Source organism: Bombus fervidus, chromosome 12 (genome assembly GCF_041682495.2).
Source record: "Bombus fervidus isolate BK054 chromosome 12, iyBomFerv1, whole genome shotgun sequence".
Lineage (NCBI taxonomy): Eukaryota > Metazoa > Arthropoda > Insecta > Hymenoptera > Apidae > Bombus > Bombus fervidus.
This window is the reverse complement of record NC_091528.1, coordinates 4671112-4698609: the sequence shown is the minus strand read 5'-3', so window position 1 is coordinate 4698609 and position 27498 is coordinate 4671112. Positions and strand designations below refer to the sequence as shown.

The following is a 27498-nucleotide window of genomic DNA, read 5'->3' as shown; positions in this document are numbered from 1 at the left end:
CAGATATAAAAATATGGAAAAAATATTAACTTTTTTATGATATAGGTACTGTACTTAAAAAATCTGATTTCTATGCATGGTTTCTCTTGCATTAAAGAGTACTAATGCAGTTGTCAAATGGTATATTACTCGAAGTACAGACTCAAAACATCAATCTCGTATAAAAAATGCGTCAAATAAAAAAAATAATTTTTACTTGGGAATTATATTTATACAATTCATATTTCTTAAAATTGTAAAAATTAATACAATTTTTCAAATTAGGTGCTTATATGAATTAAAATTATATAAAATTAAATACTTACATAAATGCAAATTATTCGTAATTTGCAAAAAATATAAATGCTGACTGGTCCCATTGATATAATATGTCAAATTATTCTTTCATTTTATTGTATTACTTCTTTTCCTACTTAGGCAATGTATTATTATTATTATTAGGCATTGTACTCCTATAGGCACTTTAAGCAAGTCAGTACATATTATAAGGAAGACCAAATTTGATAAATATTTTTCTTTTTGTTTTTAGAATTGTAATGCGTTTTTATATATTTCGTTGATTACTTAATACTTTAAAGTTGCGTTGTGATTACAGTCTTCCTCGTAATTACTGTATGTTTAATTGGAGTTTGATCTGCCGTCGTTGTTTGTGATGGATCGGCTACTAGCCAAGGACTGATATCGGAAACAGCCAAATTATCATCCTAGAACAGAAGAAAAATATGCAGAATATTAAATATTCAGATGCATTGTAATTTCGATATAAAATTTTTACGATTTTACAGATGTTTAAAAAAAGATAAAAAAAACAAGCCCATATTTGCATACAATTTGCACAAGCTAAAGCATTTTTAGACGAATACAAGGTCTACGTGTGTTACATTAGTTAACTGACAAACATTCAAAAATGAGCCACACCTTGTGAGTAAGAGTCGTAGTAGTTGTTTGTATTTCTTCAGTTTTCACGACTCTCGCTCCGTTTTTCTCTGTTTCCACTTCAGTTTTCTTTTCAACCGTGGGCTGTATTTCTTTAAAAGGATTAAGCAAACCCAAAAACGGATTCGAATCTATAAACGGGTTTGTATTCGCTTTCTTTTCCTCTTCCGTTTTTGTATCCTCCTCGGTATTTTCAGAAACTTCGTTGTTATTATCGCTAGTGAAGGGATTGAACGGATTCTGAGATTGATTTGAAACTTTAGGATTCAGTTGTGTTGTTTTTTGTTCAATTTGTCCCCAACTGTCTAGAGAAAAATGCGTTACGGTAACGTTGTCATCCGCTGATGGATTTGTCATCATAGCACCACTTACTGACAGTGTCAATTTATCTCCACCCTAAATAAGAGGTAACGCAAAAAAGCAAACGAATCACATCTAAAGCTTAGAAGCACAAAACGATAAAACAAATATTGGAAAACGACGAAACAAAATATGAAAAAGAAAAATTCAAGGCATATTTGTGTCCATAAAATGAAAGAATATATCGCGTATATACAAATTTTTTAAGTCTATTATAAACTTTTGTTTGTAATGTCTGCGTAATTGCTACAATTGTACTAATTCAAATACCAAATAATATTTTTCTGAATGCATTTATTTAAAAAATGTAAGGTAATTCAATTAATCAATAGCATTCTAAAAGAACAACTTTCTACTGTATAAATTACCCGTAATTATGTCAATATGCTGCATAATGAATAATATCAATAATGTTAAAGAATTTTAGTTTTCTTACCACCGATACAATTGTTGCTGCATCCGAATGCTGATTGTTCTTAGTAATAACTGGAGATGCATCCATAGACGTAATGGAAACCAAATTTGAATTTTTTCCTTGCTCTAGAGACTTTGCTTTCAGTATATTACACTTTAATGATTCTGGCGGAATAGGCGTACGTGGGGGCAGTGAAGAGGTACCACCAACTTGATTATTTGGCACTAACGATGTTTGGTTAGTCATATTTTCGATGATTAAACTCGTTTTCACAGGTTCTGTTTCTTTCTCAGTGTTAGCAACTGTTGTTTGATTTCTAGGCTCTAAAGGTTGCTGATCTTTGGCCAGTGATTTCAGTAAAGAATCTACCAAAGGTGAAGACGTAGCATGTACGCTGGAGTCTGACGATTTTGTACTACATTGACTCGGCTGACGTTGCAAAGACTCTTCTTCGTCTATAAAGAAAAATACTTATCAAGATTAGAAAATTCATTATACAGCAATTTTATATCTTTGCTGGCACAAAGAAAATACTTTTTTATACTTACTGTTAACTACTGGAGCTGGTGGTTGCGGTTGTTCCACTTGCTGACGTTGACGTTCTCTTAAAACATGGCTTTGACGACGCGCGTATCTTTGACTTGGTCGTCTTTCAAATTGTACTGTTCTGCGTGCTCTATTCAGCTGAGTGGTTTGAAATTCGGTTTTACCGCTGTAACGAAAACGTGAACCCATACGAAAGAAATTTTGGCGTCCACTAGCACCTTTAACGGGTGCACGTAATCGAAAGAAAGCATGATGCTCTACAGCGCACTTCCATAAATGTTTACAAGCCTTTTCATTGACAAGTCTGAACACAAACGTATGTTCTTGTTCTCCTCTCCCTTCGTCATCCTCTTCCACCACAACTAATGTTAGTTTCTTCTTTTTAAAGTCTAGCCGACCAATCTTGGGCCAAAAGAACAAGCCTATTTTTTGTGTGCCTTCGAAGACCAAGATTCCCGTTGGCGTTAATCCCAAAGAGTATTCGCATGCGTCTTTACCAAGAACGGTATGCATATCTACACCATACATATCTAACCATTTAGCTTTACTGAGATAAGCTGATTCAGCTTGTGCTGGACTAAGACCAGAACATTTGGCGTATTCTTCAAGTATTTCAAGCTCCATTTGCTCTGTTTGGCCTGGTACAAATCTAAATTCTGATACTGTTGCTGCACTATGTATGGCAGGATCGTAATCACCAAGTTCAGCTAGAAGTACAAATAAATTTATATCAAATATAATTAAAATTCACATTATTTCTTAACTTATTCATTCTTTTTTAGATACCTACATTGAAGAGATAAAGCAGCCAATTGCACAGCAACTTGATGAGGACAATGAAGTTTTCCTTCCAAAACATCTTGCTTTAATTGCAAGAAAAACTGGTATCTTGTTAATTCTTCACGCAATGTATTAGGTTCTGATGAGTAAAACTTTACCTTGAGCCGTAAAGTATATGGTGGTCCAACTACATAAAATATCATTTGTTAATAATAAAACAACGAATAATTAATTTTGGAAATGGAAGGAAAAGTGATGCATTAATTTCAATGAACAAAAGGAAATTTGTTTAATGCATAGAAAAAACAAACATACTTTTTACTTGTTTCTTTATTGGCTTAGTGGGATCGAGCCAATGCTGAACATTATTGCTATCTGTATATTGCAATCCAAAATAATCTTTCTCTATTAAATCTAAACTATAAAACACTTGTTCATATAAGTCGCTAGCCAATGCTTTTTTCTGTAACACAAAAATAATTCACAAAAATATAAAAATTTGTGTACCAAGAATATAAAAGATGATAATAATATGTAAGACAGACATGGGTGGTATTTATAGAAAGAAACAATTTAATTTGATAGAATCAAGGAAAATATTAAATGCACCACAGATGTATAAAAATTAAGGAGATAGAAAATAGAACTAAAAAATAAAAAATGAAGATTATAGGAGAAGAACATAATCAGTCTAATTTCTTACAAAGAAACAGGTTTAATATTCAGTATGTTATCAATCAATTCCATCGCTCCTTCCTATTTACATTAACCAAACATTGGCATAAAAATCGAATAGCAAATATTATTTATTAGATAAGAAATATTTTCAATAATTACCATTGTTTTTTAATAGATTATTCTACTCACTGACAATTCTATTGGTAGATCCGTGCCATCAAGCAAAACGACCCTACATTGAACAACATTCTTATTGCTGAGCAATCGCTGATTTTTTATTTGGGACGACGTAGTCTGTCCGCTGACACTACGAGCCCTACGTCGTGACAAAAATCTTAACATTTTATTTGACATACGTCGAAACAAATTTGCTGTCGTTCAACAAACGATATATTGACCCAAAACGCTACATTCCTTCTTCTACGCGGATATTATACTTTTCCGCGATACGTCGCGTCTGTTAATACGCCCACTTGTACACGTAAAACATGCGTAACCACGTCGAAGCTACGAGGAAAAGAATAATTAATTAAACGTACATGTTAGAAGTCGGATTAGAAAAGAGATTTTATGTTACTTTTATGTTTGTTGACTAGACATAATAAATCTCGAAATCCAAACCTATCCGAAGAAGATACACATCTCTTGGTCCCACTGGTACTGAACGCTGCGAATATTTTTTATGTTGATAAGTAGATGGGGCTAGTATCGGCGAACATTTAGTTTTAGTTAGAATTGTTTAACGTTATTTAAGAAGTGTCATTTGAACTGTAGATTTTGTTTTTGTCAAGAGTACATTACTCCTAATCTCAGTTAAACGTTCTTTTAAATAAAATTCATAAAATAATATATGTTATTTGTTTTTAAAGATGTTTGTATGGTAAGGAATTTGGTTGGTGTCTAATTAAATATTGAAGAAGATTAAAGATTAGAGGAAAGAAGTTAACTATCATCTTAATAATGAGCATCACCTTTTCATCTAAGGCAAAGAACACAGTAAAAGAGTCTAAACCCCCTACTGTATTGCGTCAACGCTCAAATCGCGTTGAAATCACTCGTTCTCGTCCGATCACGAAAGTTACGCAGCGCTGAGTACGGAGAGTACTTAGATGATTGACCGCATGGGAACTCCGTGTGGTGTTGACACTTCTGCAATTTTCTTTTTCACATAATTTAATTTTTATTTCGCAAAAATAACGCTGAAAGAAGTCTTTTTTAATTACAAAGGTTTCTTCCACGTAGAGAAAAAGAAAAATGTAAATAATCCATTTTTAATTAGATATTGTACCCATAAACTACATACATATATGTATATGTATATATATGAATATATATATATATATATATATATATATATTCATAATATACACCATCCGCATTGTAATTTAGAATGAAGATAAAATTTGAAGTTTATATACGAATCAAATAGAGTTTATAAGAATATTGCAAGACTTACATTATTAATTCTATAAGTTAATTACAAAACTATATAAACCAGATTATAAGGATACCATATCATAGTCGATTGTACGGTTCTTATTCCACTTTATCTCTGTCCTTATCTTCTATCCTCGTCTATCCTCGTCACACAACATAATCATCTTCTTCTAACACAATATATATATATCTATCTTTGTTGCACTATGTTGTTCTCCTTTTCCATGAACAACGTACATACTGCCATCTATTATCAACGAGAGGAACAGAAATTTGGACTTTTCATGGATAGATGGGAGAACATGATTTGTCTGACAGGCCTTTCAGAACAAGAAGCTTAATTTTTGTCTTCCGACCAGTCCCATGCTGCCATCTATCCATAAATGATGGCAGTTTCAGTTCCTTTCCTTTCTAATAGATGGCAGTACAAGGTTTGTCCGACAAACCTTTCAGGACAAGAAGCTTAATTTTTGTCTTCCGACAAGCCCCATGCTGCCATCTATCCATAAATGGTTGAAGTTTCAGTTCCTTTCCTTTCTAATAGATGGCAGCACCAGGTTTGCCCGACAGGCCTTTAAGTATAAGCTCAATTCGTCTTCGGACAAGTTTCATTCTGCCATCTATCCATAAATGGATTAAGTTTCAGTTCCTTTCCGATGTAATAGATGGCAGCACATGGATTGTCCGTAGACGGGAGAAGCACTAATGTATAACAACATTATATTCACCGGTGTAAGGTGATGTTTCGTAGTAAATTCATTAAATACTTCTAAGAATATGTGATTGGACATATTAATTTATGTACTTTTATTATTGGATCTTTTTAACTAATTCCCTATTTTTGACGGTCTATGATATAAATAATAAAAACATGTTGAAATTTTTATATATTTATTTTTCTTCATACACTGTACGAAGTTTGTCAGTGTAAAAAATTATCAAAGAGAATGATATTACCACTTCTCTGTTGTGGCACCTCCCCAACTTTGTCCTGTGGCAGATGGTGCTGTAGTGGACCATTCGTCCGAAGTCTGCTTAGCAGGAAATAATAAGTAATAATGTTTTGTTTTATTTCTAATATCAAGTTATTTTACAAGAAATAAGGGAATTTTATTATTACCTGAGCAGCCCAGTCCCCACTAGCTGGGAATGCTTGTGCAGCTCCTGCAGTCGGAATAGCTGCTGCAGTTGGAGTTGCTACTTCGTCTGCCCAATTTTCAGGAGCTACGGTACCAGTGTCAACTTCATTGACCCATCCAGGTTCAGCAGCAGTTGTAACTTCAACCGTTCCTGCAAACTCTTTAGCAGGTGCAATTTCCTTGGCAGCTTGTTCTTCCTTCTCAGCCTGTGGAAACATTATTTCGACAATTTATTTATTAGTCATTTACATTAAAATACGTATAAGCTCCAGAAATATATTCAGCAAAGATTAAGCCATATTCTATAAGGTCAACAACTGCATTTCTGAATATTATTTTTTCATCATTTAGGAAGTGTAAGTATAGATAGAAACTATATAGAAGTATTAAACAAAACAAAGTAAATGCTATTATAATCATATAAATATTGACCTCCTCTGGATCTCTGTAAAAGAACAAGTCGACGACAACATCCCACTTGGTTTCACGAGCAATAGAGCCTCTTAATCTCAGTACTTCTCTTGCCAACAACCACCACATAAGACCAACACAATGAAGACTCTTTGTATTACAGGGAATTGCAATATCGACGAAACGAAGAGGTGAGTCGGTGTTACAAAAAGCAATTACTGGGATATTCACGTAACTGGCCTCGGTAATTGGCTGATGATCGGTAGATGGATCAGTAACGATCAACAGACGTGGTTCACGGAATGCAGACTAAAAATAATTGACAACATTATTATATTGTAATTTGGTAGTACCATAATATTCATACTTTAAATAAAATCAGAAAAGATTAAGCCAAATTAAACCAGCAAAGATAAATTATGGAAAATGAATGTTCATCATTTAAAATAATATAATAAATATAAAATAAATAATATATACAATTTTAATTAAATTTTGAAACCAGTCATTTGACCAGACAGGGTAAGGTTAGCATTGAGTAACTAACTTGAATTTGATTAGTGAAAGCACCAGGAGTAAAACGTCCAGCAATAGGAGTAGCTCCAGTATGCTGCGCAAATTTCAGAACAGCTCTTTGCCCGGTTTGGCGGCAACTGATAACAAACACTTCACTAGGATGTTCAATAGCAACAATGGCACGTGCTGCTAATAGCAATTTCTCCCAAGTATGACGCAGATTAATAATGCTGATACCTATATTTTAAAATAATATATTTAACCATTTTAATTAACAATCAGAGTATTGTATTGCATATAAAACAAAACATACCATCGCTCTTCTTCTTGTACACATATTGCTCCATTTGGAAGTTCACATTTTCAGCACCTAGGTGCGTATATGCAGCTAACATTTTAGTAACATCATCCTCTTTAAGAGACAATACGTCTAAACCTCCTGACATTTTAACGTTGTGGTTGAATTACGAGTAACCTAAACATACACATTGTTAATACATCATTATTGAATTGATCTAAACAAATAATTATTAATTACGTTTTTCATTTATTTTCCTACTTTCTATTTACACATAACCTTATTTCATAATGTGAAATAAATTACTTATGTTCTTAATAATTTAAATTAAATTAATGTACTATTTGAATATAGAAATTTTAACAAAGAATGAACATTTACAACACCAGAAAATGTAAATATTATTAAAAATTTACTTGAAAGATACTCCACGTGTATCAGCCCACAAGGTTATAATATAAATTTATTGTAAACACTTGTTATTAATATAAATTTTTACATTAAATTTAATCCCTATACAATTTTTACTATTTAACTAATAATTTTTTATACTGCACATAAAAATAAATGATATAAATAAAGAAAAAGATTTCAATATACTCACGTTATCAATGCCACTAGGAGACTTCCAGTTGGAAAGGAAGTTGCATGCTTTAATTCCTGTTAAGCGAAAAGGAGAGGAGAAAAGATTTACTTTTTCTAATATAGAACTTTCATATTATTATAAAAATTATAATATAATTTTACATTCTAAGTCAACTGTCTAGAAAAAGTAGCATTTGAATTTTTCAAAAATATATGGAATTGTAATTGAAGAGAGAATAAAACGGAAATGCATCGAGTTTCACCGGGGAATTTTAAATGTTAATACATTACAAGACGAATTTTACAAATAAAATTTATTATAATACTACAGTAATTTACCAAAGCAATTTATTTAACCCACTAACTTTATAATATTTTATTTTCTAAATATTGTACACGATTAATTTATATTCTGCGAAAACAATTATGTTGTATTTGTATTTATAAAACAATATCTTTTTAAATAAAATAAATAAAAATAATTATAATGTTACAATATGATTATAAAGTTCTTTAGATATATATATTATATATATATATATATGTAATGTAATTACTCTATTATGTTCTTATAATAATAAAAACATGTAATTTTAACATCTTTAGAATATTTTGTACTCTAACCTATAATATGGTATATTCTCGAGGCATTATCCTCTTTTCTATAAATGTATATCTAACGAACTGTCACGCGTTGTATGTGAAAAAAGCAGTTTATTAAGATGTTGTAGAAGAATGTATCCGGCAAATCATAAAACTATTTTTGTTTTGGATCACACGCCATATTTTGGTATATCTACTGAAGCTCCAATAGAATTTGATTTTCTAAAGAGTCGCGGTCAAAACTTAATTCCTTTGGCACCTGTTTGTAAATCTCTATGGACCAGCAGTGTAGAAGCTTCACTAGAATACTGTAGAATAGTGTGGGATCTCTTCCCAACTGGAAAATTGGTATATTATTTTATTTAATTATTATTGTCAAGTAAAATCTGTATATTTTGATTTTTTATCCTTTACAGATAAGATTTGTTGTAACCGATCGTGCAGCATATGTATTGAACTCATGGAGTCCATCGCAGCAAAATTTAAATCATGTAAGTAATATTAAATGTATAATGTATTTGTATTTAAAAGTAATATGTCTAATTATGATCATTATGATTACAGATAATGAATGGCACAGCCATTCTAGGAATACCAACGAAGATGCCAAAACCTGGAGAAGATTATTCAGTTATACATGGTTTGAGAGTAGCAATTGAAACGCTTAACGAATGCTCAGAAATTCAACATGACAAGAGAACATCATTAAATGAGAATACTAGTAAGCTTGTTAATAGAGGAAGAGTGATATGTATTACTAGTGCACGAGATAATAGCAACATGAAAAACTTGGAAAATATATTTTTGAATGAGTTAACTCAAGAAAATAAAACTGCTTTAGCTTCAGATCAGTTAGTATCTAAATCAATAATATATAGCATTGTGTATATGTATAATTTTATAACATAATTGCTGTGTTTGTATTTCAGTTTAATACCAGTAGATTATTGTCATTTAGTTATACTGAACATCTTCCCTAATAATATCGAGTCACAAGTTACTAGTCAGGGACCAAGAGAGGTATTTTATTTATTTCACCATTCATACGTAAATTTTCAATTGTATATGAATAGAATTACTTTAAAAAAATTTTGTTTTAGGTTTCACCATTGTTAACAGTAGAAGTACATTCTATTAAGGCACCCGCATTACATTCAAAATTGTCTCACTTAATTTTATCTCACTATGATTTAGCTAGTACAACAGTAACCGGTATACCAATGAAAGAAGAACAGAATGCTAGTTCTTCTGCAAATTATGACGTCGAGATATTTCATTCTTCAGCTGCCCATTCAGCAATTTTAAAAGGTTGTACTATTAACTGTAAAATATAAATTATTCAATATGATATATGCATGAAAACATTACACGAATATCTTTATAGGAAACCCACAAGATTCTGCTTTAATTAAAACATTTAGAAGATTCGAAGAAGGATCAGAATATGAAACAGTGACTTTGAAGTGGTGCACACCACGAGGGTGCAGTGCAGCAGAAATGCAAAATTGCACAGCCATGCATAGAATCACACCTGTAGATGTAAATAGTAGACCTTCCTCTTGTTTGATCAACTTTTTGCTGAATGGTAGATCAGTAATGTTGGAAATGGCCAGGAAGAGTGGTGGAAAAACTATTTCTCATTTACTTGCTGCACACGGTGGGGAAATTTTTATACATACATTATCAACCGCTAGAAGTGTATTAGAAGATCCACCTTCCATTAGCGAAGGTTGTGGTGGCCGTGTCACTGATTACAGAATAACTGTAAATATATACATTCTATACATTTCCTTTGAAAAAAATCTTCATTTCTCCAGAATATCTTTCTATAATTGATATATTATTTGTGATAGGATTTTGGAAGATTGATGAGGAATAATGTATTGGTGCCTTTAAAAAGAAGTACAAACTGTAATACCGAAGGTCCAGCAGAAAAGATGAGATCCAGATTAGAACGACATACGAAATATTGGCCAATTACTATTTCTAGTACACTTATGTTCAATCTGAAACAGGTACATATTTCAAATAAAATTTAGTTGATAAATTCTAGTGCAACTTCAGTATGTAATAGTATTCATGTGAATTGTAGTTAATAGATCCATTGCCAGATTTAATGGTAAAGGAAGAACTTACTGCAGAGGAGGTCGTACAGTGTAAACAGGTGATCTTCAGTTTATTGCAATTAGAAGCAAAACACGAAACCTTACCACTACCAAGTATAGGAGGTGGCCGTGGTGGGAAAGGTGGTGTACGCAGGGAAGAACACTACAGGCTGCTGTGGGGAGAATTAGAAACATTCTTAAAGCACCATTCGAATAATTCTGCTGCACATTCTGAAGTTCTAACTTGTCTCCTCGAAGTACGAAGCAAAGATGACAAAGATAAAGTCGAATTGGATCAGGCGTTGCGCGAATTAGATGGGTAGGAATAATTTCTTGCAACATTTCTTTTGTTTTTCATTCAAAAAATGTTCTAAGACAATTAACCTTTTATATCGTTTCTTAGATTTGGCAAAGAAGATGTAACTGCTCGAGCTAGCGTAATAAGAGCAACAACCGATTCACCGATGTCGCCACCGCCAAGTACATCAATGTCACTCGGAAAACAACTCCACAAGGGTAGTCTCCATGCGCCTAAAAGTTTGTTAGATATTTGGTTGCAAAGAAGTGGTCCTAAGGAGAAGAAACCTGATTTCCATGGAAGAGTGAATAGTGATGGTCCCAAGGCAAAACTATATCCCAACTTAAAAGAGACTGGGCGAGAGCCACGCGAGCCTATCTTGGAAGGCTAACGATTTGACCCGAGAAATTTTAATGAACCATACGCATATAAAATATTAGTTACAATAATTATTATTTGTTACCTACCATTAGTCGTAATGGATAATGCGTTACAATAATTTTGACCAGGAACAAATAACAATTCCTTAAGCTATAACTGGTCTACTAGTTTCCTTGTACCTAGAACATCAACTATCCTGTATCATCATGTTCCAGAGTGCTACTCATCCCGCATGCTGATTCACCAATAGATATAAGTGTACCTAGAAGGAACGTTTAGCGCGCTTCAAGGAATGGAGCAAATTCGACGAGATTCTCGATACAAGAGTATAAAGACACAGTTGCAAGGGTTGCAACGTGACCGATGCTATCCAACGGAAAGAGATACGCGAAGCGATGCACCTGCGCCCGAAGATATGTGCGAGTAACAGCGCGAAAGTGTATCAGTGGTACAACGAAAGCGATCCACTCCGACTCTCATCCCCGCGTCCTTCGTCCCTCGGCGTTTTACAGCGGCAGACACGTCTGCCGGGTGTCTGAGCCACTGCGATACGTTGACCTCCATCGAAACTATAGCTCTCTATCGTCTCTCCCTCCCCGGCTGGAATTCCGCCGCTAATCGATGGAAGGAAGGAGGAAGGTATGCTTGCTGCTGCACATAATATAATGCGAGCACGAGAGGACGGGGGAAAAGAGAGACGGAGACAGAATCGACGGATGAGGAGAAGCACACAGAGGGAAAGAGAGGCGGAAGGGGATCGGAGAGTACAAGTGCGTGACGTAATGGTTCATTCATCCCGAGACAGACGATACCCCGGTCAATGGTGTACATATATACATATACATATACATATATATGTATATATATACTTATATATACACATATACACATCTCTATGTGATTCGTTTCGACACACACGTGCATGTGTATGTGTGTGCTACACCTACGTACCTAGGAATGTGCGTGTGTATGTGTCACGTGAAATACACACGTGCACGTGCTGTTCTGCTCGTTCGTCTCACTTTGATTTGCTCGTTCCTCGCTTCGGCCAGTTACAGCCGTATCCCCGGCTTTCCTTTCCTCCGTCGTGTTTCGGATAAATCAGTCGCGGGGACGTCATCTGCGTGAACTGACCTTGGCACGTCGGTCCGCCCGTGGATATGGATTTTTCTTATCGACGCTGCTTGTTACGACTCATCTTACGCAATTATTATGGCACCTATTGTGAGAAGTTGAATAATCGAGACACGATACGCGAAACAATTAAAACGCTACCCTCGTATTTAATGCGACAACTATACAAGTGTTAGGATTGAAAGAATAGGTTGCATAATGCGATACCAATTGTCATTATGATTGATAATATCGGGCTTATTGAAAGAAGATTGTTCCTTTATCCTTCTCTGATAAAATGTCTTTCTATGAAGGATTTGTTAGTCAAATAATTTATTAATTACTTAATTTCATAAATAATGAATAATATTAAAACTAGTTGATAGTCGATTAATTACTTGTTATTAAGAAGAAAGAAAGGACGGAAGTAACTTGCATTCTAAATTTTTATTTTATTAGAGAATTGGATATTTTATTAGCGATTAGAGGATGATTCGGTTAGTTGAAATTATTCTATCGCGATGCGTTTGATATTCTCGCCGGGAAATTCGCGTCGCGACGCAGCCGGAAAAATAAATTAGATAGAATTATTGATCCAGAGCTTACACACAGCTGTATGCAGGTGGTAGCGTGAAGAAGAGTCCGCCGTTTATAATTTACCTCGCCTATCTACCCCAAATATCGATCCTGACAAAGGGTCACTGAACGAACAACGGTGAAAAGAGAAACATCCCGCGTAGTCTGGTTAATAATCATCAATGTCACTCGCTAATTACCGATGCTAACATCGTAAAACATCAAAGAAAAAGTTTCGCTAGAAATTCGGTAAAAAATGCTCCAAACGCCGGTTCGATGACCGCTTAACTTCAGCTTTTACTAATAGAATAAGCGTCCCTCAGTCAACGTAATTAAAAAATATCATATATCTTTCGAAGATTATTGCGTTGCTACTACTAGGCCATTTCGTAAGTAATGTAATTTAACATTTTCTTTTGATATACTGTAAATCATGATTAAACGAGATCGTAATTTAAAATATAGAGTGGAGACGTAGGCTGAGGTCTTAAGGCTGTAAGTACAATTACGATCTTGCTATGTATAATTATATATAATAATAATTATACATTGTGTGTCTCATTTTATGAGAGAGAGAGAAGGTGTAATATAAATATAGACCTTTTTTTTTAATATTCACCAGAAACATAAATGATATACATTGATATACATTTCTTCGTATGACCTTCGTTTGCGATCCTTACGTGTCCATGGTTACTTTGTTTTAATCAAAGGACGCATAGTTGTAAATTCATCATGAGAGGTTCTGCTTTATCCACCACCTCTCATTTTTTCGTCACTTAAGAAAATGATATTTAAGTTACCTAATGCAAGAAACCTTGAATGACAGACCATACAAAATTACTAACCAACTACTTTACGAACGAAATAACTAATATTATGTGAAGATAACTTACAGTGATATAATGATACATTTTGCCTAATTTTTCCTGATTGTAAGTATTCTATTTTCCTCCCACGAAATTTCTGCTCTGCCAGTTTGCCGTGTTTCTTTTTTTTGAAACTACTGGATCCACACAGCACGTCTGCACGATAGAGTGTGGAAAACGGCTTATCTGTTTCTACCTTTTGGCAAATAGGATACGAGCTTCGGGGCATGTTGGACGTCCTACCGGAAGACCCATCGATAATGCATGGCGTTATCGATTCTTGGTACACATTGGCAAGTTCGTGGAGTGGATATCGATCTGTGCCAGAGAAGCGACGTGCTCCGTTTGCTGGGCCTCTATAATTCATCGTCGCTTCGCTTCCTGGTCTTTGTGCCTTCTGGACGGGGTCGAAGCTTTCTCGAGTATTGGAGTTGAGCGTCTTTGGAACGTCACCGTGTCCGAATGGAATGCTCGTCTCGAAATGCATCAGTCATTGTCACAGTCCAGTTCAGTGAATGAATCAGCGAAATAAACCTTAACGCAATATTAACGAGCTTTGCCCGAAAAAGAACCTCTGTTTGTAGAATACGACGATTAATCGTTAGACGTCGAGGAAGAGTATACGTAGTTCTGTTTATAGCGAAGTTGGTTAGTACGCGGCTACTGCAACTGTCAGTGGAAGCCAGCTGATCGATTTCGAAGGAAACACTACAGTTTGGCCAGACTTGAACTAGTTTCCTGAGCTGGTCCTAACAACGTGTATTAGATTGCTGCATACGGATCCCTCCAGTATCTGAAGTTAATGAGATTTTGATGGGATGTCGATTGTTATTGATTACGTTAAAGAAGAAGAAATTTTATTTACAATGTATATGTTTATCGAATGGTAATGAGATCGATAATACAAGTATTAGGAAGTTATTATCGTTGTAAATGACCAGAAGTATTCCTGAGATTTTTTAACGTGAATTTAGAGAAGATTGTATTAGTATATTTTGACCACAATTGATGAAATTTGAAGTTGATTAGGCTGTAGACTATGCGCTTATGGAAAATTTATAGATGTGCAGATACATGGAACGTAATCAAAATATACATGTAATATATCCAAAGTAAAATACTCGTTGTAATATTCAATAAATCAAATTCCTAAGATCCATTTCCTTGCCACAGCCACAGGAATTGGCAAACCAAAATTTATAGCGACAATTATCGATCACCGAAACCTCTAATCTTATCGCAATACCAACAACGAAGCCAAAGAGACGCCAAATTCAAAACCCGCTTATCATAAACCTAAGAAACCGAACTCGATCATACATATCAAGGACAGAGGTAAAAATCGTCGAAGGAGGACGAAATCGCCGGGATAAAGTCGACTAGGGGTTAGGGTAGAAGTTTCTACGCGTCTAGGAAACGTATTCCAGGCTCGTAATATTCCTTCGAGTTCTCGTTGGCGGAAATGCCAGGTCGGAAAGAGAGAACGAGAGAGAAGAGTGAGAGAAGGTAGAAGGGTGACGAGGGAAAAATAATCTCCCAGCGGGATTTTCGACCCTCGTCGCGTGTTCGTATCGGGGATAGGAAGAGACCCGGTGATCGTTAGCACGGAAGGGGACTTTGAAAAACGTCTCTTCGTGAGAGAGGCAGCTGCTGCTACTGAGTTGGAGCCAGGCAAGCAGGCAGCATTGAAAAGGGGGCGACAAAGGGACGCACTGACCCTCGGGGAGTGTAGCGGGAAAACGAGTCCTGCACGCTTTCGTCTGCCTCAATGGAATACGTTACGATATAGCTTGAAAAATTCAGAGAGCCGAATCTCTTCGTACCGGAAGGAAAGGTTTCTCTTTTTATCTGTTTCGCGCTTTTAAAGAATTCAGACTACTATTTCGTATCATTTTGTCGGATGATCTCCGACTGTTCTTTTTCGTGGGTAGGAAACTAATTTGTGTTATCATCTATGGACCATGTACATATACTATGTGTTTTTTAATTAATTCGGGTAAAGATTGTAACATTTGCTGGACAAATATGTCTGTGGATGTGAAGAAGCTAACGATGATACATAAAACGTGAATAACTTCGATTCATGTAATAGTAATCACGAAAAAAAAAGATATTTCTTAAATTACGAGTTTATTTTTTCACCCTCTTAGCAAAATTATGTTTCTCACGCGTTATAGTCTTTGATATGAGACACCAGGGCGTGACTTTACACAAGAGGATTAAGCGTTTCAATAAGTCCCTAATGAATTCCTAATTTTCAGGTTTAGCTCCTTTACTCGCGAATCTTTACGAACGGAGGTGTATATCCCGGAAGGACAGCTGCTCGGGGTCAAAAGCCTCGAGCGTATCGTGTTTCCCTAGGACGTACAGGCACAAGTAACAAACAGAATGCTGAAGTGTAATTGCGTTTATAAAGCGTGTCATGATATCGTCGGCAATTTGCTATTGGACTCGTATTGTATTATTCAAAGGGTTATTACGCCGGACTCTAGAGTTGCTTCCACCGTCCGCCAAGCGAAGGATCTTCGATCCGAGTTGAACGTACAAAACTCCACAACTTTCGTCAAACAAAGCGTCTGTGGATTAACGTTGCCTAATGACAGGATGTGACGAAATGATCGTAAGCAAATATTACATTAGTGAAATAATTGCAATTATGTTAATAGAAAGTGGACCATTAACGATAAGATTAAATCATTTCAGATATTTTGTGCTGTATACTTTATATTTGGCATATAGAAACGAATTATAGAAAATTTCGTTTCTTTCCAATATACTTCCCAAACTATCCGTTATTTGACAAAATTTTCTAAAATCCACCACTTTGATGTACTTTTTATTGTTCCACAGAAAGTTTCTTCTATATTAGTCGTTCAACCTCGAGCTTCGATTCCTTGAGCTGCAGCCTTAGTTAAAACTCAACATTTTGTGTTACATAACAGAGTAAGCGTCTTAAGACAGCCCTTGAACTATCTTACGCCAAAGCTAACACACCTTAATGAATCGGATTAATTCACCCTATTCGAGTTCCTTCATTTTTGCGACACTTTTTTGACAGAGAAGACACACTTTCTCCAATCGGCACCTTCATCGTATTGGTTAAAACCATCCATAACCAACTATGAAGAAGCTGACGGAACCGAGTCACGGCTGATACGTAAAGTTCGAGGATCTCTGCTCTCTAGAGAGTCGAAGTTAGAACGAAAGAAGATCCAGGCGATAGATCTTGAACGAGGGAAAGAGAAACAATGCGTGGCAGGAGAGAGGAGAAGAAAAGTCCTGATGCGATGGTAGGAGAAATCGAAAGTAGAAGGAAGAGAGTATGAAGAGAGAGCAGTTACGAAGAGCGGTCGAGAAGAGAGGGTGGCGGAGAGGGTGTCCCTCAAATCGCCCCCGCCATGGTAACGTCGTCGTAGCACGTGCTTGCTACGTCACCGGCCGTGTTTACAGAGAGATACCTATAGCCGTACTCGTGACCTTGTGTTTTGTATATATCATCCTCCCTCCTGACGGCCGCGGGATTCCCCTCGCGGTCCCGCGGACCTGGGAATACCCCCATCCGGTATCGTCTCTCCTCTCCTCTCCCTTTCGACCTTCCGCCGCGTGGCTTTGGTACACGAGAGAGCTCCTCAAACTCCCCATGAGGCAACCAGTTGTTCCGTCTGTGACGTAACGGGGTATCACACGACCTGTCGGTGCTTTGTTGCATCCTATCCTGCTCCACCCTTCGCGGCAGTCACCTCTTTCGCTCGCAGCCGACCTACCACCAGACACGCTCTTTCTTTCTCCTTCTGTCTTCTCTCTTTCCACGTTCACACGTACTTCGTCCACCCAATGGTATATATGTATACGGTTCGTCTTTTGCCCTTTCCCTCGTCTCCTTCGTCGCGATGCCCTCCATACCGCGGTTAATTCTCCGTGCTCTCTCTCTCTCTCTCTTTCTCGCTCTCTCTCACCGTCCATATGTATGTCGGTTCTGTGTATATTTGGCCATGTGCATCTGTGCGAAGAGAGGCGATGCGGGTTTATGTGTACAAGTTTGCAATCCGAGAGAGTGAAAGTGAGAGAGAATATCGGGAGAGAGGACGGGAGAGGATGCTTTAAATGGGTGAACACATCGCCTCGAAGGTCGTGCCAGACCTTACTGGGTCACTGGAACGACGGTGATGACCCCGCGCTCCTTTTCCTCCGGCTTTCTTCTAGTTCGACGGATCGAGCATCGAAGCGTCGTTTTATCGGAGGAATGTGAATGGCGTTGACAGTGCATGTATGTTGTGTTTCTGGTATGGTTAGACTTCTGCAATTTTTACGAGACAATGTAGAATTGGCTGTGGTGGTTTACGTGTTTTATGAAGTTTGAATGGGTGATACGATAGAAATTGGAGGAAAGGTGAGGATTGGTGGAAGCATTGTTCGAAGATTTGGATGTGAACTGCAGACGATAACCCGTGGTTTAAGTATCTTGTATTTGTTACTTCTTCTGATGCCTTTGAAAACTTGGGTACTAATACAGAAAATTGATTGATCTTAAAATAAAGTTATCCTTTCTATGCTGTTTCATTTTATGAAAATAACAAAGTAATTGAAATAATTTCAAGGAAAATTTGATCAAGTTTGCTATGATACAATGATACGTTCTAGTGTGAGTACTAAGCGTCATAAATTCTGTTCCAATTTTTTTGGGGAGGGACACGAACGTGACCTGAGTGAGACGCATCAGCTTGTGACTCGTGAGCTGGTCACGTAAGAGATTAAGATATAAATCGTAAAATCAACCAGACGTTACAGTTTATATGGTGAGTGTCTGTGGGTGAAAGAATTGACAGGAGTTTCAGGAGATAAGAGCTAAAAACCTCAATCAGAATCGTAAAACTAAATAGCTATATCCTGTTGCTAGCTCTGATTCGAACCTTATTGACAAAAGTGGAATGTTACAATGCGTGTGTATTGTCAAGTAAAATGTATATTACATAGCATCAATTGGTGTCATTACTCGATGCTTTAATTTAAGACCCGAATGACCTCACGTCATGAAAGTTCCTCTGTAATCTGGGAGAAGCCTTTGTGCATTGCACTTGGAGCATAATTGCTTAGATGATTTTCAATGGAGTTGCTATTCTATTCAACGCGATGATCTTTTACAAATCTGTTATAACATCAAAATTACTAGAGCCATGTCATTTTGCACGATTCAAGTAATATTATTAGCGAAATTATACAAATTAGCTGATCATCCTATCCGATCTGAGTTGTAAAATTTAAAAAAACACAAGTCTTTCGCAGAAAACGAATCATCGATTTGACAGTAAATTGTTGTGTAAAAAGATTAACTATATCATTCGTAGTATGGGCGATTTTTCCTTGATGAATTTCTCGTATTCGTTTGATTTCCCATCAGGATTCGGAGGAAATTTACATTGGTAGCTACAAGCAGACGTTCCTGGCAACGAACCACGCCGCAAGGTTGCCTCTGTCCTTAATTTTAGAAGCGCCGGAAAGGAACGCTTGGAGATGGTCGTCGCGACGAAAATAATAACGCATACCAGGCGAAAATAAAAACTTCCTTACCACGCACTCGGATTTTATTTCAGTTCCATCCTTCGAATTCTCGTTTAAATTAATCGGGACGATTCGTTAAACTAAGCGAAGATATCTATTTTTGACTCTAAAAATTCTATTACGAATCATTTTATGCATCGAAAGATCCACTCTTGTACTTTTCAAAGGTAATAAAAAGCGAATAAAAAGAAAGAAAGGAAAAGAAATGCAGAGATTTATGGTGACTGCTGATCGAGTTTCATCGTGGAATCATGGAACGAGCACTGGGAGAAAGTCGTGTAGAGATTGGAGAGCGTTTCACTTTCACTTTGTCCGACCCGTGACCAACGTGGATTCAGGCTTCTCCAGACTTGTAAATCAAGTGTTTCTTTCTCTGACCATTTTATACTCTGCGTATAAACGATAGTTATTACGGTCATCCATGATCAGCTCCCCAGAAATTATGTTTAAAATTTAAAGAAACTTCGGAATCGATATAATATGATAAGGATTTAAAATAAAGATCATTTATTGAATTGATTTACGTCTTATTATTCCTTCTGTTCATGCTAATGCAATTTTTATTGCGATAATGAGACACGGATAAAGGAAAAAGTTGCTGTTTTTATTAAATGGGACTGTATTCTCATAATGTATTATTTGATAGAAAGGGATATGATTAATTGCGATGTCATCACATTCAGTTTTATTTAATTATTTAGCTTTTATTATGAAATTCATTTATTTGATCTATTCATTCGTTAGGTCTAATTATTTGGTCTGTGTAATTAAATTATGTTATTGATTGTTATAATTCAATTAATCTATCATTTAGTAATATCATTTGCTTATTTATTTTACCAATAGCCATATTCATGTACGGTTATCATATTGTAGGCATTATAATAGGTAATATTATATTCAAACACGTTTATTATTCCTAACAGAAATAGATACATTGCATTGATAACCCGATATACCAATTCTATAACTATATCTAATGAGAATTTTCAACAGACAGATTGTTCAAGAAATAATAATTTTCAACTGTTTAACACATAATTATCAGCGACTAAAGATGGTATCTTGACTTAAAATGCAATTATTATCTTAAAATTGTATCTCTTACGCAATAATTTTCAGAATTCCTCTATTTCGACATTCTATTTTATCCTCTAACGATCCAGCTATCCGAATTAACAATCACCGTAATGAATGTTCAAGCCAGAATCAACGATTATTTAGTGCGTCTCGTCTATGTCAATACTTGAGAAGCCAAGTATCATCATCGTCGTCATCGCGATCATTATCACCCTCGTCGGATAACGATCGTCATCGACATCGGGAATATCGTCATGGGGATGGGTTAACGATCCCCATGTACGTATCAACGGACGAAGTAATGGCTGTGTTTCTTTTCTAATCAGCGACAGCACAATTATCTCGTAAATTCGGCTTGTCCCAATTGAACCATTGGCTTCCAATCTCCCTCGTGATCATCGATGGTTCTCACCGAGGCAAGAAACTTAATTGCTCCTTTTAGGTACGATTAATTTCGAATCAATTACCCGTTTGTTTGCGCACCATTCGCTACGGCGTACGGTTAATGGACGTGTAATTACAACCGGTGTATCGTGTATTACGTTGCCATTAACCCTACATCTACGAATGCCATCAAATTCCTTCTTTCTTCATCAAGATTATCTGGTTCATTTGCTTTATGTGAAACATTGTTTCTTCTCTTTAGATTAATTTAAAAAGCGATTCTATCGCGAGTGGTTTCTTTCAAATATTGTATATAATGTTAGTCGATTAAAAGTTGTCCAGAAGGCTGGATCACTGTTGTTACGAGCGTGCGATATTTTATTTTATTTTATAATGATAAAACGAACATCTGATTACGTAGAGAGATTTTTTTATGACAACTCTATGCGATAGAAAAATCCACATAGAAAATAAAATTGTCCATGTAGTTTGATAAAATAATATTACGTGATTCTATTTTCGAAAGAAATGCCCATGAAGTATCTGCGTGAGTCAGAATTGACCCAACCCTCACCATCCGAATTATTCTAATAATTTGTTATTTTAGGTTTTTAATTCTTTCCTATATAGTTCTGTCGTTCTCTGTAGTTAGTCTTTAAGAAGTAATGTTTCTTACAGTTACTGTGTCTATTCTTCAGAGAGGTCAGCATAAAATTAATAACCTTGTTTGGAAAGTGAACCGTGGGGAAGAAAAGGGAACGAAAAGAATCAGCCGCGCCTACTCTGTGTTTATGTACATTATACTGATGGTAATATAAAAAAAAGCACAAAATGTTGGTATTTTTTATTTTTTACCTCATGTTCACCTTTATAGCGACATAAACATAGTAACGGGAGAAAACGTGGACGATGGAGTTTTTTTTTTTTATAGAAAGAGGAAAAGGGGAAAAGTCGATGTTTTTTTCCTTGTTCGTAATCGAACCGGAAAATGGAAGTGATCGATCCCCCTTTTGCGTCGAGAGCTTTTGCTCGTTTTCGCGTGCATGAAAGTTTACCGAGTTAATTAGTCGCTTCTTCGCGATAAATTTTACGTGAAGTTGCCGGTATAGACTTCTGTACAAGTCTACGGACGTTGTTTTATACTTTCAAACATTTGACTTCATTCTTTGTTTTTAATAGGAAATTAAATGGCCTATGTTCGCAAATTCTTTTGGAACCCTTATTTGTTTTTATTAGCGTCGAAGAAAATTTTATTCGAATAAAAGATAACGAATAAAAATAAAGAATCAAATATTATTCGCCACTGATCAATAAATATCCAATGGACTGAGTATTTATTTGGATAAGAATTTATTCGAATAAGAAGTTGTTGCGTGTACATCATTTTGAAATTTTAACCAAAGCGTTATTTTATTGGGGTGACATGCATAGTGTGTCACATGGTTATTCGATATCAGATTTATTATAGATGACTGATGACATACCGTGTATATCATGACGTATTTTTCAATAAAAATTGTCTGAAACGCGTTTTTTTTATTCCCTATATTGATTAGTTCTACTTATTTTTAATTACAAAGTTTTTTGAGTTTTTGATCATTCGGAGGAGTTTTGTTCAAAATGATCTTTCTTGAATGTGATAATCCGCGACTGTTTCTTTCATTATCACGTTTCCATAAAAATAGGTACATTTCTAATAAAGAAGTCACAAAAAGATATTAAAAGTCGCCATAAAAAATTTGTTTGCAAGGATTTTGAAAATTATTTTCTAGAATCATTCATACTAGACTATAGATGTTTATTAAAGACTTCAAGATTTTTAAGTGAAACCTAAATAAACATTCGTATCATTCCTTAAATTTGAATACCATAAGCAGCAATTTACTTTGGTAATTTCGTATATTTTTGCATATTATTTCTGATTATTACCAAAAGAACTTATTATTTGCGAAGTCGAGTCGTTTTAATTCACAGATCAATTCCTCTAGCGTTGACTAGATGCCTCGAGAGACGAGTTCATTGCTTCGTACATATTAACGAACGTTGCAACGTGTCTTTTTGCGTAATGGGACCTGTATGACTCTTGTGAATCTATTGATGCATCAGACAGCCCAGTACGTCGTTTCAGTTGACTGGTAAATTTCTCAATTACGTTGTTTGATGTTGGAAGTAATGCGAAACACGGTTCAACGATTTCAAGAACAAATTAATAATCACTTCGTTAAATAAATGTACCAATATTTGTAGCACTTGATTCATAAATATATTAAAAATATATTGGGTCGTCTCATAAATAATGCGGTTTTTCTAAGAGTTAAGTTCGAAACAAAGGGGAGTTGTTACTATCAGAGTTCTAAAACATTGAAATAGGAAACTTCATAGAAGAAGACAGTGAACTATAAAATATACGAGAAAATTTATCACTGATCGATTACCAAAAGGTAATTGTTTATTTTGATCTAGTAATACGAAAATCAATATATTACTTATGGGATGAGCCAATATTTATCGAGGTACACTCGATTAGGTAATATTAAAAAGATTTTTAATTTTATCTTCGTAAAAAGATATGTGTTAAAGAAATGATAGATATCTTGGAAAATTCGGAAAAAAGAAGAGATAACAACTGTCCTGTAATAATCTTAAAGAATCCTTTCAATGGCATAATCTCACTATTTTTCTACTAAATATCCAGAATTAAAGCTTCACGCTATGTTACGATTATAAGTACATAGTTGCCGTCTTTCGTCTTTGTTTTATTTCTTGAAATTCTCAAAAGACTTGATAAATCTTCCATCAACTTTATAAGATACTTTAAAACATCTGAGAAAAAACGTACGATGTTTTCACTCACACAGTGTGTCCAGTTTCTGGTTAAGCAGAAACACCAACAAGAAACATTTTCAAATAATTTATTTAACCTCGTACTTCGTAATGACATCACGTTACTTTACAATTAATCCAAGAATTACACGTTACTCTAACTTTAAAAGGAAACAAAAATCGTGATTGGTCGCAGAAGCGCACTATACAAATGTAGTCGAAACTCATCGGGCACCGGGGTTTGGAGCGATGGTGGTGAAGGGGTTGAAATTCGAAAAGTGTCGCGCGGCTTTCGTTTTTTTTTTTTCATTTCTTGTTCTCTCAAAAGAGACGCGAGAAAAATTGGTAAATGGACATCACGAACGATCGCTAAAGATCGACTGGTGCTTGTCGAAGGCAAGGCAAAATGTGATTTTCTTCTTTTTTTTCTTATTTCTCTCCTTTTTCGTCTGTTGGCGATTTTTTGATTCGCGAAAAAGAATGTTATGGCGTTTATAGAGTTACAGACATTGTCTGCAGACGTGTGTCCGCATACAAATTTCTATAAAATATATAGACCTTCTAAAAATGTGTAATAAATACAGGACATCTTATATAGAACGACCTAAAAGAGTAACTGATGTCGTGACAATGGATGAATATTCTAAAAGGATGATGAAAATTCCTATTCAATTTTGAAAGCGAAATAAAAAGATAGTTTCGGGATTGGCGTGTATTGAATGTTACCCTCTCGAGGAATGCTGGTACATATGTGTACGTTTAGTTTCTCTTTAATTCAAGTATGATTGCAAAAGATACAAAGATACAATCGTCACATATGTATACATTATTTTTCTCGTTTGAGATGTTCGTAAATATATATTTTAAATAAATAATCTAGCCTGAAACGACGCAAGATAAAGTAAGTGAAAATTGCTCCTTTGCAAAGAAAAGGAGAAAAAAAAGATATAGAAACATGACTTATCATAATTTTCCCCTGTGATCTTCCTATAGAAGTCAATATGTGTACACTTTTCACGATTTGTTATATCGTGTGTCGTATATTACAATACTTTACGTGTCCGCGACTTTTATCCAGAACTCCGAAAAATGCGTGAGATCAAATATCCAGAAATCTTGTGGGAAGACACACATCTACAGACAACGTTTGTAAGTCTGAATATACGCGATTTTAGACACGATACAAAGAATAATAGCACATGGCGTGTCCGTTGATTCATTACGATCGCTTAATTAGTAACGTTAAATGGCAGTTTGTTAAGATGATCGAATTGATCACCGGATCTTGAACCTCTTGTGACACCTGAGATACGCGAACCTTGACGTCGATCGAACAGCAAAGATCGTGGTTCGTTTTCGCCGCCGCTAGTTTTGTTTTCGTCAAAAGATGTTAATCGATTTGCGAACAGTCGCGTTTAAGTTATTGAAAACAGTACAACGCGTCGCTGTATCGATTTCTTTTTCATTACTCGAGGTGCACTGGCAAGGAAGGTCTTCTTCAAATTCCTTGGATGATCTTGCTCAACGATCAAACGTTGATTTATACATCTGTTGAGCTTGAAAGGATCACGCTGTCGAAGCTTGAGACGAATGTTTCGTTACATCAGTCATTTACGGTGAAAATCCTGAGTGTGCGAGTGTCGATATAATCCTCTAAATTCTTTGATTGAAAATATAGATGCAGTGACAACTGCATTATAGAAGTGTAATAAGAATAGAGGAGACTCTCTTCTTTAAGAACAATCGTTAAAAATCACAATGCAAAATTTTCCAAATGCCTCGAACTGACAAGATATCCATTTGATATCTTATTAAATAAAACTGAGCCAGTGGTAAAAATAAGTATCGATATTTCGCTCGCCAAACAAACAAAACCGAAGATAGAGTTCAGTAATAATAAAGTAGAAGTAGAGTAGATTAGATTAAGTACATGAGCGATTAGTTAACTAAGGAGAGATATTAAGGCAAATACGACAAATATTGAAGGACAAATGAAAGGAATTGTAAGCCAAATCCGTTTCTAAACTAACGAGCCCGAAAATATAGAAATAAAAAATATTTTGCTCGTCTTAAATAGTAAGAACCCTTGAGCGAAGACGGAATTAGTTGAAAGGCAGTTTATCGTAAAAAAGATACATAAATTTGAAAAATTAAAAGGGAAATGATTTTTATTTTAAAATCTACTAAAAAGAAAAGAATAATTTTCTTAACCAGGTATCGTTAACTAATTGAATGTAATAATACTATACAGGGAAACCTGTATATATTATCTATATCGCTCAATTGTTGAACTCATATTACTAAAAATAGAAACTTGGTAGGATCATATTAATTCAGTTTCAAAGTTTTCACAATTTTAACACTTTCAAAGACTCTGTAATTGATGAGATAAATTTTGAATTCATGATTTGAGTCAAATGTTCTTTCACTTTTAACTTGTAATCGGTAGAGAATTTCCTTCCTTGTCTTCGTTAGGAATTTCTTTATCGAAAAAATTCATTCAAGAGAACAAAAGAGGTGTTAGCCGAATGGAGGATGCATCGTAAATGTATAATGGGACCGCCAGATACTTATTTTTAGTAATATGAGTTCAACAATTGAGTAATATCCTATCATATGATTACCACGTGTGCTCGATATATACAGATTTCCCTGTATACTATTATTACATTCAATTACTTAACGATACTTGGTTCAGAAAATTATTTCCTTCTTTTTAGTACATTTTTAAATAAAAACGATTTTCTTAATTTTTAAAATTTATATATATTTTTTTTATTTTTATTTAAAAATTCAGCAAGTGGATGAAATGTCGCTTACAAAATTCCATCAAGCCAGACAAATGGACAGAAAAGTAAGCTAAATAAAAGCCATTAAAAATTGTTAACGAATGTTTGGCAAACATTGTTTCAAGCATTTGTTTAAATGTTTGAAGCATTTGCCGAACCATCGATGACAATCATTTAAGTACGATAGTATCTCAAGTACTATAGTAATCGTTCCAAGCTCAGCTCTTCTGTATAAACGAACCTTAATTTGCGGAGACCAAAAGATCGTTGAATCGTTATAATATTCCAAAGTCAATATTATCAATACAAACATGATAACACATGACAAATATGATTTGAGTTGCCATTGACTACCAAATTCGATTTAACTCCATCCAACAATCACAAAGCATAAAAATCGATCGAGTTACTCCAAGTCATGAACCTTGGTCTCGCGAAAACGATCCTGCAAATCTTCAATCCTTACTGTCCCTTCTCAGCCCCTCGAGAAATGAACGATAAATTTCAGCGAATATCTTCTTTGTTTCACTCGTGAATAATTTTTCTCGTGGCTCCAGGAAGATCCAAGAGGAAAGCGACACAAGAGGACGATGTACTTAATTCCCTCTTGGAAGGATCTGACCCTTCTCAGCGAGTCCCCTCATCGATCACGCGACTTATCCCTGGGTCAGGTCAGCTTCCATCGTTCATTCGTCTATCGAAATTCGCGGTACCGCACGCAATCGTGAAGAAATCGATCTTCTTTAAAAAGATCTACGCTCTGTTAAGGATTAAAGCAGAGAAAAAGATAAGATATCGTGGGTCTTTCTAGATTCGA

At 35.3% G+C, this 27498-nt stretch overlaps 3 protein-coding genes and 1 pseudogene across 7 annotated transcripts; 2 read left to right on the top strand and 2 right to left on the bottom strand.

Annotated features, from left to right (window-relative positions):
• Nucleotides 1-444: 444 nt before the first annotated feature.
• Yrt (erythrocyte membrane protein band 4.1-like yurt) lies at nucleotides 445-4893 on the bottom strand. 5 transcript variants are annotated; one of them, XM_072014630.1, is made up of 8 exons: nucleotides 4293-4880; nucleotides 3905-4222; nucleotides 3353-3500; nucleotides 3048-3224; nucleotides 2260-2964; nucleotides 1733-2166; nucleotides 919-1332; nucleotides 445-704 (listed from the first exon to the last, which is right to left on the bottom strand). In XM_072014630.1, exons 2-8 carry the CDS (start codon nucleotides 4067-4069, stop codon nucleotides 573-575), a joined length of 2175 nt encoding a protein of 724 aa, XP_071870731.1. In that variant the 5' UTR covers nucleotides 4070-4222; nucleotides 4293-4880; the 3' UTR covers nucleotides 445-572. The 5 variants fall into 5 exon arrangements, with proteins under 5 accessions (XP_071870731.1, XP_071870733.1, XP_071870735.1 ...); XM_072014632.1 differs by having other exon boundaries at nucleotides 4337-4880; XM_072014634.1 differs by lacking the exon at nucleotides 919-1332 and having other exon boundaries at nucleotides 4293-4893.
• On the top strand, nucleotides 4743-4861 carry LOC139993390 (5S ribosomal RNA; annotated as a pseudogene).
• Nucleotides 4894-6026: 1133 nt separating the features above from the next.
• Sta (stubarista 40S ribosomal protein SA) lies at nucleotides 6027-8276 on the bottom strand. Its single transcript, XM_072015069.1, has 6 exons — nucleotides 8121-8276; nucleotides 7532-7693; nucleotides 7250-7455; nucleotides 6724-7011; nucleotides 6273-6497; nucleotides 6027-6183 (listed from the first exon to the last, which is right to left on the bottom strand). The coding sequence occupies exons 2-6, from the start codon at nucleotides 7662-7664 to the stop codon at nucleotides 6106-6108; spliced, it is 930 nt and encodes a 309-aa protein (XP_071871170.1). The 5' UTR covers nucleotides 7665-7693; nucleotides 8121-8276; the 3' UTR covers nucleotides 6027-6105.
• Nucleotides 8277-8708: 432 nt separating this feature from the next.
• Asun (integrator complex subunit 13 asun) lies at nucleotides 8709-11644 on the top strand. Its single transcript, XM_072015068.1, has 9 exons — nucleotides 8709-9052; nucleotides 9121-9195; nucleotides 9269-9555; nucleotides 9634-9724; nucleotides 9805-10012; nucleotides 10089-10468; nucleotides 10558-10719; nucleotides 10797-11128; nucleotides 11213-11644. The coding sequence occupies exons 1-9, from the start codon at nucleotides 8837-8839 to the stop codon at nucleotides 11496-11498; spliced, it is 2037 nt and encodes a 678-aa protein (XP_071871169.1). The 5' UTR covers nucleotides 8709-8836; the 3' UTR covers nucleotides 11499-11644.
• The last annotated feature ends 15854 nt before the right edge of the window (nucleotides 11645-27498 follow it).